The 13,588-nt window shown below is 45.3% G+C and overlaps 2 protein-coding genes across 2 annotated transcripts; both read right to left on the bottom strand.

The window, feature by feature from the left end:
- Nucleotides 1-7,037: 7,037 nt before the first annotated feature.
- LOC102442255 (lysine-specific demethylase 4D-like) lies at nucleotides 7,038-8,552 on the bottom strand. Its single transcript, XM_006092911.1, has one exon. It carries the CDS (start codon nucleotides 8,550-8,552, stop codon nucleotides 7,038-7,040), a length of 1,515 nt encoding a protein of 504 aa, XP_006092973.1.
- A 1,540-nt stretch (nucleotides 8,553-10,092) lies between these two features.
- On the bottom strand, nucleotides 10,093-11,323 carry LOC102427651 (negative elongation factor E-like). The gene is given in 3 exon segments (XM_014459297.2): nucleotides 10,093-10,564; nucleotides 10,631-11,174; nucleotides 11,177-11,323. Coding segments are annotated over 3 exon segments (1,146 nt in total). The 5' UTR covers nucleotides 11,307-11,323.
- Nucleotides 11,324-13,588: the final 2,265 nt, after the last annotated feature.

Genomic DNA, 13,588 nt, shown 5'->3' on the forward strand with positions numbered 1-13,588 from the left:
GCTGTTCTACAACAAGTTTTTCCAATTAAGCTTTAGGCTTCCTGACAATTATAAAAGTACGGGAAATATAGAATTTTCCTCTAGATATCCCAATTTGTATGCACAGGAACTTAACACAAAAAAATAATTATGTAAATGTATAAACAATAACAGATTAAAATTCTATAGCTCAAGAGTAAACTATAAGTAATTATATAATTTTTATTAACTAGGTAAATTATATTTTCTTAAGAGAATCTTAAGCCTACGGACAGTGAAATTAAATTACTATATATGTATTTATGCATTTTAAGGAAAGAAGTGAGAACTCATTTACTTACAAGTGTGTGCTCACCTTAGGATTGTATAATTGATCTCAGGGGAACGCCCACCCAATCAGGTCAGGAGTTCTGTGTTCTCTGGGCTCTTGTACCCAAAGGCAGCTGTAACCTTCTGAGATTTCCAGCAACTTCAAATGCCTCCAAACAGAATGAATCTGGCTTTTGAGACACATTGATATAGGGATCCCTGAAGCTCCACCCTAATTAGGTTTCTGTAGTGGGGAAGACAGTTCATTGATTAGATTAATTTCCCTTGGAATTTCAGGAGTAATCTATTTACCCCTCTCCCCCTTTGTAATTCATTCCTGGCATTGATTTTAAAAAACATCCACATGGCAAATATTCCCACATTCTACTCCCATTCCTGCTCCTACATCTGACTTTATTTGGAATGGTACTGTGTTTGAATATAGGTCCTTCCCTTCAGTGCCAATTTAGTCTTTCCCTCTGGTCTAGAACCTGAAATCCTCTCATCTCTGGGATGGCTGTCTAAGTTGCCTCCTTCCTGCTCAGGAAGCCAAAACGAAAAAGGTTCAGGACTGACAAGGCTTAACAGATTTGGTTTGGTTTTTGCTTGCTGGTTGTTTTGGTTTGTTTGTTTGTTTGTTTCCCCACTGGGATTATTTCCCTCTTTCCTTTTGAAACAGTAATCAGCCCGGCCAGCATGACTCAGTGGTTGAGCATTGACCTATGAACCATGAGGTTAGGGCACATGCCTGGGTTGTGGACTTGCTCTCCAGTTGGCGGCATGCAGGAGGCAGCCAACCAATGTTTCTCGCTCATCATTGTTCTTTCTATTTACTCTCCCTCTATCTTCTTCTCCGAAATTAATAAAAATATACTTAAAAATAAAAACGTGTCTGTTAAGGAAAAAAAATCAGAAACCAGCCACATGAGCCTTAAAAAACAAAAATAGCCAATAGGACCTTTATAAGGGTTTGCTCACCAATTGACAACATTTACTTTTTAGGTTAAGGTGTATGAAGACACTAACATGTTGAATATTTTATGTGTTTATGATTTTCATAATTGTGCAAAAACTAGAGAAATCTCATTTAAGAACTAAAAAATTGAGTAGCAATATGGTACTAAAGTAAAAAATAATCAGATAATTTATTACAACAAATATGCATATATTACAATTCCTCTAATCACAGATGTGGATGTCATTTTGATTAACTAGGAAATCTACTATTTAGAAAGATGCAAGCACTCCAACAGGTAAATTGAAAATATTTGTAATAAGAGAAATAAGGCATGAAGATATTTACTCCAAATATATATATATATATATATATATATATATATATATATATATATATATACGTGCTCTAAATTCCACCAGTGTGCACTAAGAATGGTCCCAACTCTGGAAGTTCTGTCAATATCAGGGTCAGTAGGAAATCTCTGTTATCAGCTAGCATTTAAAAAAGAGACCAAGCACCTTAGCTGGTTTGGCTCAGTGGATAGAGCATTGGATTATGGACTGAGTTCATCTTGGATGTGATTCAGGTCAAGGGCACTTACCAGGGATTCTGGCTCCTCCCAGGCCAGGACCCTGGTATGGGCCCATGCAGGAGGCAACCAATTGATGTGTTCTCTCACATAGATATTTCTTTGTCTTTTTTTCCCCCCTCTTCTACACTTTCTAAAATCAATGAAAAATATCTATGGGACTCTCTAAAAAATAAATGCAAAAATATCCTCAGGTGAGGATTAAAAAGAAAAAGAAACCAGCAACTTGACTTATTACTAGTCTCATTAGCTATCAAGAAAAAAAGATAACTGTAATCCACAATAACTAAATAATAATAGAATGACAGATTAGCCTTTTTAAACTGAAAGATTATTTACATCCTATATGCAAATACCACCAACAACCATCATAACTCTCCAGGCACAGACAGTCCCAGCCCCCCTAACATCCCTTCAGTAACCTCCAGGTGGGCTGGCCATCCTCAAGTGGGGGTGGCAGAACGCTAAGTATAGATGAGATGAGTGGCAGTTGTCAATGCTGAAATTCTGGACCACAAATCAGGTCATAGCAAGCCAAGACCCTGACAGGTGGCTTCCTCCCTGGCTCCTCCATTCTGCAGCATCCAGGACAGGACTATGGAATCTCAGCCACAGGAGAGCTGCTGTGTGTACATGCATATGTTTGTGTGTGTGGAGGTGGCAGGCCTGGATAGACAAGCTGAAATCTATTCCCTCCCCAAAATCCCCACACTTACTAGGGCTTTGGTTCACTTTCTAAATGTTTTAAGAAAGCAAAAAGATAACCCATAAATAGAAAGAAAAATATTTTAAATACATATGTATCTTAAAGGATTTGTATCCAAAGAACTTTTACAGTTCAAAATAAGACCAAAAATCCAATGATCATTGTGCAATTTAGAGGACTTGAGTAGGCACTTCACTAAAGAAGATATATGGATGGCTACCAAGGACATTGTCTTAGCCTATTTTTACTTCTATAACAAAAAGACTGTAGACTGGGTGGTTTATAAACAACATCAATGTGTTTCTCACACTTCTGGCGCCTGAAAAGTCCAAGGTCAATATGCTGGCTGATTCAGTTTCTGGGGAAGGCCTATTTCCTGTTTTATACACAGCTGGCTTCTCCTTCAGTTTTACCAATTAGTAGAGGTTAGGGAGCTTTCTGAAGTCTTCTTAAGGGCACTAATCCTGTTTCTGAGGGCTCCAGCCTCATAAGCAAATCACCTCCCAAAAGCCTTTTAAATCTATCAATACTTTTAGGTAGTAAGTAGGTGATGAGTAAAGAATGAAATTGTGATTAATGAGATTCTAAATCCACTGCAGCTGCCTGGGTTACCATATCTTACATAAAATCAAGGTCACTGCTTGAAGGAAAGAAAAGCTGAGATAGATCTTCTTAGACAGACCTTTATACCCTGTTCCTACAATAGTTTATCTCTTCTTTTACACAAATATTCCCCCTCACAATATGGAAGCAGTTATAAGTGTGCTATGTAGATATGAAAGTAATTGAGGTGATAATGCCTACAATACTAATTCATTTTAGTGAGGTCTGTCTCTCCTTTATTGACTAAAACAACTTCTAAGAGTCCTAGTCACACACTCATTTAAAAACCAACTTCTCAATTACATACACATGTATATGCACACACATTTTTTAAGTTATTGAATCGTATTTATGGTATTGGTCTGTTTGGTGACATTGGACATAGTTACCATATTATGTCTTTCAATCCGTGAATATGGGACATTCCCACTTACAGGACTTATGGTTCTTTCTTTCGTTTCTTTCAATAGCATTTAATAGTTTATACACACAGAATTATATTACTTTTATTAGATTTATTTTTAGGATTTGCAGTTTTTGATCATACAAGATGCCTTGTAAATTTCTTTTACTATTTTTCATTGTTTAGAGGAAATTCACTGATCTCATTTCTTCCTAACTTCACTAATTATAGATTTCAGGAAAATTTCTAATTATGTGATCCTGCTGAGCTAATAATATACATTATTATAGCTTTCTTTCCTCTTTCCTTTTAGATTTATTTCTTTCACGTGTCTAATTGCATTGAATAGCAATCCATCATAGTGTTGAATATATGTGGTAACAGCAGAAATTCTGTTGTTCCTTAATATATTTTTATTGATTTCAGAGAAGAAAGGTGAGGGAGATGGAAACATCGATGATGAGAGGGAATCATTGATTTTGTGCCACTTCCACTCTTCCCGCTGGGGATGGAGCCCACAACCCAGGCATGTGTGCTGACAGGGAATGAACCTATGACCTCTTATTCCCAGGACCCATTCTAAATGGCTGAGCCACACACGAAGGGTCAGTCCAATGTTTTAGACCTTGCACATGGCAGAGGAGTAGCTATTCACTGCTTATTGCGAGGCTCATTGTTAACCATATCAGGGATTCAAGCCTTTTTCATCCTCTTTGGTCAATGTTCTCCTGGGGCCTTTTTCTGGGGAATGATGAGGGCGAAGGATTCTCAGGTTCAGTCATCTGCTCCTCATATTCTTCTTTAGTTGAACACAGCAGATCCCTCATCCTTATTTGAGCTTTTATGAGTTTTTTATTTCTCTGGGTTTGCATTTATCTTTTCCACTTACATATAATCTGCAGATTCTAGGGGTTTTGCCTTACCTTTGAAGATTGGGTTTGGGGCAGGGGAATTGAGAAGTTACTATGGTACCTAGCTTATTGATTTCAGAGAGAGGAAGGGCAGAAGGAGAGAGAGAGTAACATCAATGTTGACAGATAATGAGCGATTGGCAGGGCAGAAGGAGAGAGAGAGTAACATCAATGTTGACAGATAATGAGCGATTGGCTGCCTCCTACAAGCCCCTGTCCTGGTCGGCAAACTGCGGCTCCCGAGCCACATGCGGCGCCTAGGCCCCTTGAGTGTGGCTCTTCTAAGCCTTAGGAGTACCCTAATTAAGATAATAACAATGTACCTATGTATATAGTTTAACTTCAAAACAATTTGGCTCTCACAAGAAATTTCAGTTGTTGTACTGTTGATATTTGGCTCTGTTGACTAATGAGTTTGCTGACCACTGGCTAGCCTGAAACTCTGGCATATGCCCTAACCAAGAATCAAACCAAGTCCATCTGGTTCATGGCTAGAGACTCAACCATACAACTACACCTGCCAGGCTAGTTCCTCTATTTATTATTTGAAGAAAGGCGTGCTCCTGGAGACTTGCTGTGGGCAATGGTCCAGAAAGCCCACGTGTAAACAAGCAGAGGCTCCTGGAGTTAGATGTGTCTATCTCTCTATCCCTCTCCCGTTCTCTCTGTATAAAATCCATACAAACATATTATTTAACAAATTACAAACATCCCCGAGGCAGTACTGGCTGACAGACTCATTGGGTAAAGTTCTAGTTCCAGCCTGAGCAGAGGCCTGTGCCGTGTGTAGGTGTGTCAGAGCTGCCGAGTAAGAGAAGCTGCTGGGCTCAGTTGTAGCTGCAGCATGTCCAGTGGGAACCAGGGTCCAGTGGAAACCAGGGTCTTAGGAATCTGCAGAACGAGTCATCTGGAAATTAATACACACTTCCAAACACTTCCACAGGAATGTGAGCTCTCCTTTGGTAGTTGGCTCCAAGCCATCATTAAGAGACTAACAGTTCTATCTATCTATCTATCTATCTATCTATCTATCTATCTATCTATCATCTCCTGGTGTAATTTAGTTTAGAACACCTGAGAATGTTCTCCTTATCAAGGCACACTATGGCAGGGGAGGGATCCTGAAGGTGATATCAAAACCATCCATGTCCATGGCATCTAGGAGTGGGCTGAGAATGCCTGAGAGGTACCACAGCATTCCAGGGCAGCTGCCCAATGGGGAGGTCCGTTTGGCTAGCAACTGGGAGCCCTGCTTGTCATAGTAGTAGAAACATCTGGCAGCTTAAGAAATGGGTCATTCCTAGGAGATAAAGCATCCTGACTGTGGACAGGGCCAGCCCAGATTGCTGCTTCGTGGGGAGGTGCTGTGTTCCCAGGGTTGAGGGTCAGATACAGCCATATTTGGCTAAATCTTTATCAGTGATAGGCTCAAAGATGGAAGACCACCCATTGGCAGGGGATGTGTCCCAGGACTCCAGAGAGGCAGCTGCCTCTAGCTTTAGCTCCAGGGAATCACAGTCAGGGGTCCTAGAAATTTGGGCAACTGTGGAGGAGGCCTGGACCATGGAGGCATAAGAGTGGTCCATCCTCACAAGCTCAGAGAGGCTCACAGGGGCCATGTGGTTTCCAGCAGGGTGTCCCATAGAGCCAACATCATTAAAATGTCCATACTATCCAAGGCCATCTGCATATTCAATGCCATCCCTATTAAAATACCAACGGCATTTATGCTAAGTGAAATAAGCCAGTCAGTGAAGAAAAAATACCACATGGTCTCACTCATTCATGGATAATAGAGACCATTATAAACTTTTGAACAATAATAGATACAGAGGCAGAGCTGCCTCAAACAGATTGTCAAACTGCAGCAGGAAGGCCGGGGAGGGTTGGGGGGCAGGAGGGAGGGGGGTAAGAGATCAACCGAAGGACTTGTATGCATGCATATAAGCATAACCAATGGACATAACACACTGGGGGGTGGGGAGGCCGGGGGATTGTCAAGGGTGGGGAAAAAAGGAGACATATGTAATACTCTTTGTAATACTTTAAGCAATAAAAAAAAGATATAAAAAAATAAAATAAAAAGACCTAGATTTTGCCCTAAAAAAAAAGAAAAAGAGGAGGAGGAAGAAGAAAAAGGTAAAGATACAAATTATGAACAACAAATACACATCTATCAACAAGTGAATCTAAAAATCAAGTGAATAAATAATCTGATGAATAGAATGAACTGGTGAATATAATAGAATCAGGGGCATAGAAAGAGAGTGGACTGATTTTCTTGAGGGGGAAAGGGGTGTAGGGGATGCGGGAAGAGACTGGACAAAAATCGTGAACCAATGGATGAGGACAGTCGAGAGGGGGCGGTTGAAGGCGGAGAGGGGAGTGAGAAGCAGGTGGAGGGGAGCTATGGGGGAAAAAAAGAGGAACAACTGTAATAATCTGAACAATAAAGATTTAATTTTTATTTTTTATTTTTATTTTTTAAAGATTTAATTTTTAAAAAAAGAACATGGAGAACAAAAGTAGAAATCCCCTGGGCTTAGGGGACTGAAGCACAGTAGCACCCAAAAGCCACGTTAGGATGCTGGGACCAGCAGTGCCTGGCTGTCCATGGAGGGTTTGTCCTCAGGCACAGGCTGGACTTTGGGATCCGGAGCTGTGCGCACTGCGCCCACTAGGCGGCGCCTCTTAGCCGGGACCTGAACAATGGACTCTTGAGTCCCCTGTTCCAGAGGACGACGACCACTTCCGCCACCACGTGTGCCAGTTGGCTGGAGATCCTGGGCAGCTGGGCCCGAGGGTGGCTGTGAGGATGGGTTGGGCTTTGAGGAGCAGAGGGCCGCCGCAGCCGCGGGCTGGGCAGCAGAGGCAGAACCCCGGCCTAGTGAGGGGCGCAGGCATGGCTGGTGCACAAGGGTGTGGCGGCGACCATACCCACAGCCCGTGCCCACTGATCGAGGGGTGTGTGTGGCTCGACGGGGCTGGTGGTGCCTCAGGCCCGGCGCAGATCTCCAGGCCGCCCTGCCCTCCCTCCAGGCGCTCAGCTCCTGGCTGCCCGGCGCCCTGGGCTCCACGTGGTCCACAACAGTCCGGTCCTGCCCGCGGTTCCTCAGCTCATAGCGCTCCGGCTGCAGGATGCGCACGAACACATCCATGGAGAAGCTCACCCGGGCCTCCCCGCAGCTGCACTGAGAGGCCACTTTGCCATAGTCGACCCATCGCGGGGTGGCAAAGTTGATGGCCTCCGCACAGTTGAAGCCATGGTTGAAGCCAGCGTGGTAGCCATAGGGAAAGGTCACCATGAACTCTCCAGCCTCCTGAGTGATGCGACTGAACGGGACCCCGTTCTCCTTGAGGACAGTGGGCGAGATGAGGGCCACCTTGTGCCGCAGGAAGGCCTGGCAGCCCCGAGAGCTGCCCGGGAAAAGCTCCCTGGCCAGGCGTTCCAGGCGCGGGCCGTGTTCTGGGGGCACCGCGTACCACATTCTGGGCTCCCCGAAGTGCAGGTAGTTGATGCTGTAAAGGTCCATGCCCTCCGTGTGCCAAGCGAAGGTGGTCTTCCACATGCCAAAGTACAGGTAGGGGGTGTTGACGCCTTCGATGACAACCCCACACTCCTGCTCCAGCAGGTCCTGGATGGTTCCCAGGTGGCCAAGGTTCCATTGTTTAGTGTTGGCATCAAATAAGGAGCCACTGACGTCAGCGCCATAGATGGGCGAGTCGTACAGGCGCGTTTTCCAGTATTTCCGCTCCAGATCCTCAAAGTCCAAGTGTGGTGGAGTCTGATACTGTCCACTGTTTGCCCACAGGCGATACTCGCCCACTGTCATGGCCCTCTTCTTTTTGTGGTATTGAATGAACACACCTGCTCGCCCAGACGCCACCTGCTGGAGAGGATTGGCTATCACCATGTCACTGACATCATCGTAGGTCTGTCTGGCTTTCCATTCCTTGGGTGGAATGACCTTCGCCAGGCCAGCTCGGTGGGCACCTTGGGATTCCATGTAACCAATATATTTGTTGAAATCTTTAAATTCTTCCATGGTTGGGTGGAAGGTCATGATTCTCCCACTTGGCTCATTAGACACCATGGCTGCAATGTAAGCAGAGGATTCCCGGGTTCTTAGGGATGTTTTAGATACCTGAGAATGAGGGAGTGATGTCTTCTCTCTTGTTTGACCAGCATTCAGTTGGAGATCCTCTTGCCAGGATCTCCAGCCAAGGTCTGTGTCTATTGAGCTATTACATCTGTATTTATACCAGTTGATTTTAATCCTATCCATTCTATTCCAAAGGTTAGGGCATTTCTCATCTCCATTCCAAGGTGACTCTTTTGTTCTTTTAAGCTACAAGGGAGTAACTGAAGCAGATTATCCTAAATAAAGATTATGTAGCTTAAGCGTGATTGTTCCTAGTTAAAGTGATTAATTACCCGCCTGGCACTTAGTTAAGGGGTTTTAGTCCCTCCCTAACTCCAGGGAAAAATCCTGACTTGGGGAAACAACCTTTCTCAGGGAGGTGGTCCTGTTTAAAACACATAGCGTTAAGAGGGGGAGCAAACATATGCCATATATGCCAGGTCCCTGGAAACATAAGCTGTGCAGATGTTTCTTCCCTGCAGCGACTGTGTCAAGCAGCAAGGGTGGATCGGCTTCCAGCAGGAACATAAAAAGGACATTGAGTAAAAACTGAGGAAATCTGATTAACAGATTTATTAAATAACGCATAGGCCTTGATTCATCAACTGTAACAAATGTACCACAGTATTGTAAGGTATTAATAATAGGGGAAACCGTGAATGAGGTAGCATGGGGGTAGTTCTATGGGGGGCACTCTCCCAACTCTCTGATCAAATTTTTAATCTAAAACTGTTCTAAAAAATAAAGTATCACTAAGTGTAATAAAATCATAAATAAGAGAAGGTGTCAACGAAGAATAGAAGAATGAAAAAATTAGAAACATAATCTATTTTTAAAAACAGTCGACAATACAGCTCAATATAAAACAAACAATGATAATTTTTTTAAAGCAGAAAGGTTTAACATTTGTTTAGTTATAAAATATGTTCTTATAGAAATTCACAAAGCATATTTGTACAGCTTAACTTACACATATTAAGAACTATTAACATCTATTAATAACCGTGCTTAATAACTGTGCTTCCTGAGGTGCAGCAGATATTCTACCAAATGACCCATGGCCACCCTGCGCCCCCTGCAGGTTGGTATGATCAGCTGGGGAGTCCTGGGTGTCTGCAAAGACAAGAAACTGCAGCACCAGGTGCCTGCTCATGCCTGAGACTTTCACATCAACCTCTTCCAAGTGCTGCCCTGGCTCAAGGAGAAACTCCATGAGGAGGATCTGTGTTTTCTCTCAGGGGTTTCCTGCTGGGAAGGGGCATGGGATCCAATTTTAAGAGCTGTGACAACTCCTGTGCTCAAAGGGAGTGGGGAAGACGCACTGGCCATCTTGCTACAAATGAGATCCAATCTAGCAGCCGTTGTAAAAGGCTCAACCCAATCCCCAGTGCTGAGAAGCCAGAGGCTGAGGGAGGTGTGTGAGCTTCCACCTCAGTGCTTTACTGACACCAGTGTCGGGGCAGGCAGGGCACAAGCAGTTCAGCTCCGCCACCTAGAAGCCATCCACAAGGTTTTCCTGGCAGACATCGTCATTGTAGACAATCTGGGTCCTTTTGTCCCGATGGCAGCCCTGAGGACTGTTCTGGAGGGTGAGGGAGCCCCACACGGACTTGCCAGTGGCGGCATCCAGCATGGGCTGTTTGCGGGCAATGCTGACCTTGAGCTGCACGGACTCCACCTGCGTCCCGTTGAGCTCAGCAACGGCCTGATCTGCTGACTCCAACTTTTCATAGGTGACGAAGGCACAGTTTCTGGGTGGGTCCATGGAGAGGTCAGTGATGTTTCCAAAGGGGGAGAAGGCCCCACGGAGGAGGGTGGGTGTCATGTCTTCCCCAAACACGTAGAGAGTGTTCCCCTTCCGAGGGGCCCGGTGTTCAGGGAATCAGTCCGACCTGCGGAAAGGGCCCTCTCGGTCTTGGTCCCGGTCTCTGTCTCGGTCCCGGTCCCGGTCCCGGTCCCGGTCTCTGTCTCGCTCTCTGTCTCTGTCTCGGTCCCGGTCTCGCTCTCGGTCCCGGTATCTTTCTCGGTGCCGATCTCTGTCTCGCTCCCGGTCTCGCTCTCTGTCTCTGTCTTGGTCCCGGTCTCGGTCTCGGTCTCGCTCCCAGTCCCGGTCTCTGTCCGGGTTCCGCTCAGGATGGCGGTCCCGGCTGCGGCTTCGGGGAGGGGAGACTGAGGAGTACGCATTACCATGTGCTTCGGAGCCCCATCCAGAGCTTCGGGGAGGGCCATCGCCAGCCCCCGGGCCCTCTGCCTCCTCCCCGTCTGGCCCCGGGTCCCCAAGCCGGGCACTGGAGGACACAAAGCTCTCGTACAGACATGTCCTTTGGGGACGTCTGGGCGACTCCTGCAGATGGTCATCAGCAGATAGGCTCCCCTGGAGCGGCTGGGAAGTGGGGACCGGCCCCTTCTCAGGGTCTTTGAACTTTCCCTCTGGGGTTCGAGAACGCTTGAAGCCCGAGTTCTTGGTCTCAGCCTTGACGGCACTGATGGCTCCCGACTTCACCAGCTGCTTTGCCTGCTCCGTGGCGGTGGCTGGGTCCAGCTCGGGCTGCGCTGGCAGAGAGCGTTTCACACGCCTTGGCTGGCTGTGCTGCTGCTGCTTTGCTTCTTCAGAGCCAGCAGTGCCTTTTTCTTTTTCTTCAGTTCGTTGAATTTCTTCTGCAGAGCCTCCTCCTCCTCGCTCAGTCCGGGGGGTATCACCAACATGGTGCCTCCTGAGGGGCGTCAGCCCGCCCCGGTCTCACCTCCCTTTCAATACCAAACATGTGGAAACATAAATGACAACAGTTTACATTCACAAACCCATCTCCTCATCTCTACACCCCGAGAGGCAGCCTGTGCTCTCCTCACCTTCCTTAAGAAGGAGTCCACGGAGCCAGCTGCCTTCCTCTCCTGCTCTACAGCTGTCACCACCCAAAGGAGACCTTTAAGTTCTACAAGTGACAAGATTACCAGTGTCACGTGATAGGCTCCCATCTCATCCTGGTTTTCTTTTAATCTCAGATCTTCTACAACCCCCTGGCAATGTCGAGGAGTCATCTGATTGGTGGGGTAGCTCTTACATCAGTTAGGGCAAAGCAGAGGTATAATCCTCAGTTCATCCTAGCTTGATGCCTATGTCAGTGGTCAGAGCTGTTTCATGCCTGGGACATATAAAAAAATTCTACAATGATTTCACTATAAATTCTTTATGTGTTTTTCTGGAATATATAATGAAATTATTCATTCTTTCTATCTGAAAACTTGATCTGAAGAAATGAAAAAAAAGTGAAACAGTTTAGGGGAGCTAGATATGAGAAACTTACAAACCATGTAAGAGCCTTTCCCCTAAGAAACAATAACATGCTGTCCAGCCAGCGTGGCTCAGTGGTTGAGCATCAACCTATGAACCAGGAGGTCACGGTTCGATCCCCAGTAAGGACACATGCCCAGGTAGTGAGCTAGATCTCCAATGTGGGGGGTGCAGAAGGCAGCCAATCAATGATTCTCGTCATTGATGTTTCTATCTCTTTCTTCTTCTCCCTTCCTCTCTGTAAAAAATCAGTACAATATATTGTTTTAAAATGCATTTTAAGGATTTTACCTTTCTTTAATTTGCAACTACACAATGGGGGTAACAACTTTAATAAAACATAAGTAAAATTACAAATAACCCACCTTGGCAGTGTGGCTCAGTCGTTGAACATTGACCCATGAACCAGGAGGTCCTCTGGTTCCATTCCCAGTCAGGGCACATGTCTGGGTTGCGGGCTCCATCGCCAGTGGGGTCATGCAGCCAATGGATGTTTCTCTTTCATGAATGTTTCTATCTCTCTATCCCTCTCCTTTTCTTTCTCTCTAAAATCAATGAAAACAAATTATTTTAAAAATTACAAACATTTCTGAGGCAGTACTGGCTGACAGACTCATTGGTAAATGGTGTAGTTTCAGCCTGAGCAGAGGCCTGAGCAGTGGCCTTGGAGAAGGTGTGTCAGAGCCGCAGGAAAGAGAGAAGCTCCTGAGCTCAGTTCTGGCTGAGCATGCCCAGTGGAAAGCAGGGTCCTGTGGAAACCAGAGTCTTAATTATCTGTAGAAATTAATACCAACTTCCAAAGACATCCACAGGAATGTGAGCTTTCCTTTCTTAGCTGGCTCCACGCCATTAACAGGCTAATACTTCTATCTATCTATCTATCTATCTATCTATCTATCTATCTATCTATCTCCTGGTGTAATTTAGTTTAGAGCATCTCAGAATGTTCTCCTTATCAAGGCACACTATGGCAGGGGAGGGATCTGAAGGTGATATCAAAACCAGCCGTGTCCATGGCATCTAGGAGTGGGCTGAGAATGCCTGAGAGGTACCACAGCATTCCAGGGCAGCTGCCCAATGGGGAGGTCCATTTGGCTAGCAACTGGGAGCCCTGCTTCTCATAGTAGTAGAAACATCTGGCAGCTTAAGAAATGCGTCTTTTCTAGGAGATAAAGCATCCTGACTGTGGACAGGGCCAGCCCAGATTGCTGCTTCGTGGGGAGGTGCTGTGTTCCCAGGGTTGAGGGTCAGATACAGCCATATTTGGCTAAATCTTCATCAGTGATAGGCTCAAAGATGGAAGACCACCCATTGGCAGGGAATGTGTCCCAGGACTCCAGAGAGGCAGTTGCCTCTAGCTTTAGCTCCAGGGAATCACAGTCAGGGGTCCTAGAAATTTGGGCAACTGTGGAGGAGGCCTGGACCATGGAGGCATAAGAGTGGTCCATCCTCACAAGCTCAGAGAGGCTCACAGGGGCCGTGTGGTTTCCAGCAGGGTGTCCCATGGAACCAACATCATTAAAATGTCCATACTATCCAAGGCCATCTGCAGATTCAATGCCATCCCTATTAAAATACCAACGGCATTTATGCTAAGTGAAATAAGCCAGTTAGTGAAGAAAAAATACCACATGATCTCACTCATTCATGGATAATAGAGACCATTATAAACTTTTGAACAATAATAGATACAGAG

The sequence above is a fragment of the Myotis lucifugus genome, unplaced genomic scaffold, assembly GCF_000147115.1.
Source record: "Myotis lucifugus unplaced genomic scaffold, Myoluc2.0 scaffold_106, whole genome shotgun sequence".
NCBI lineage: Eukaryota > Metazoa > Chordata > Mammalia > Chiroptera > Vespertilionidae > Myotis > Myotis lucifugus.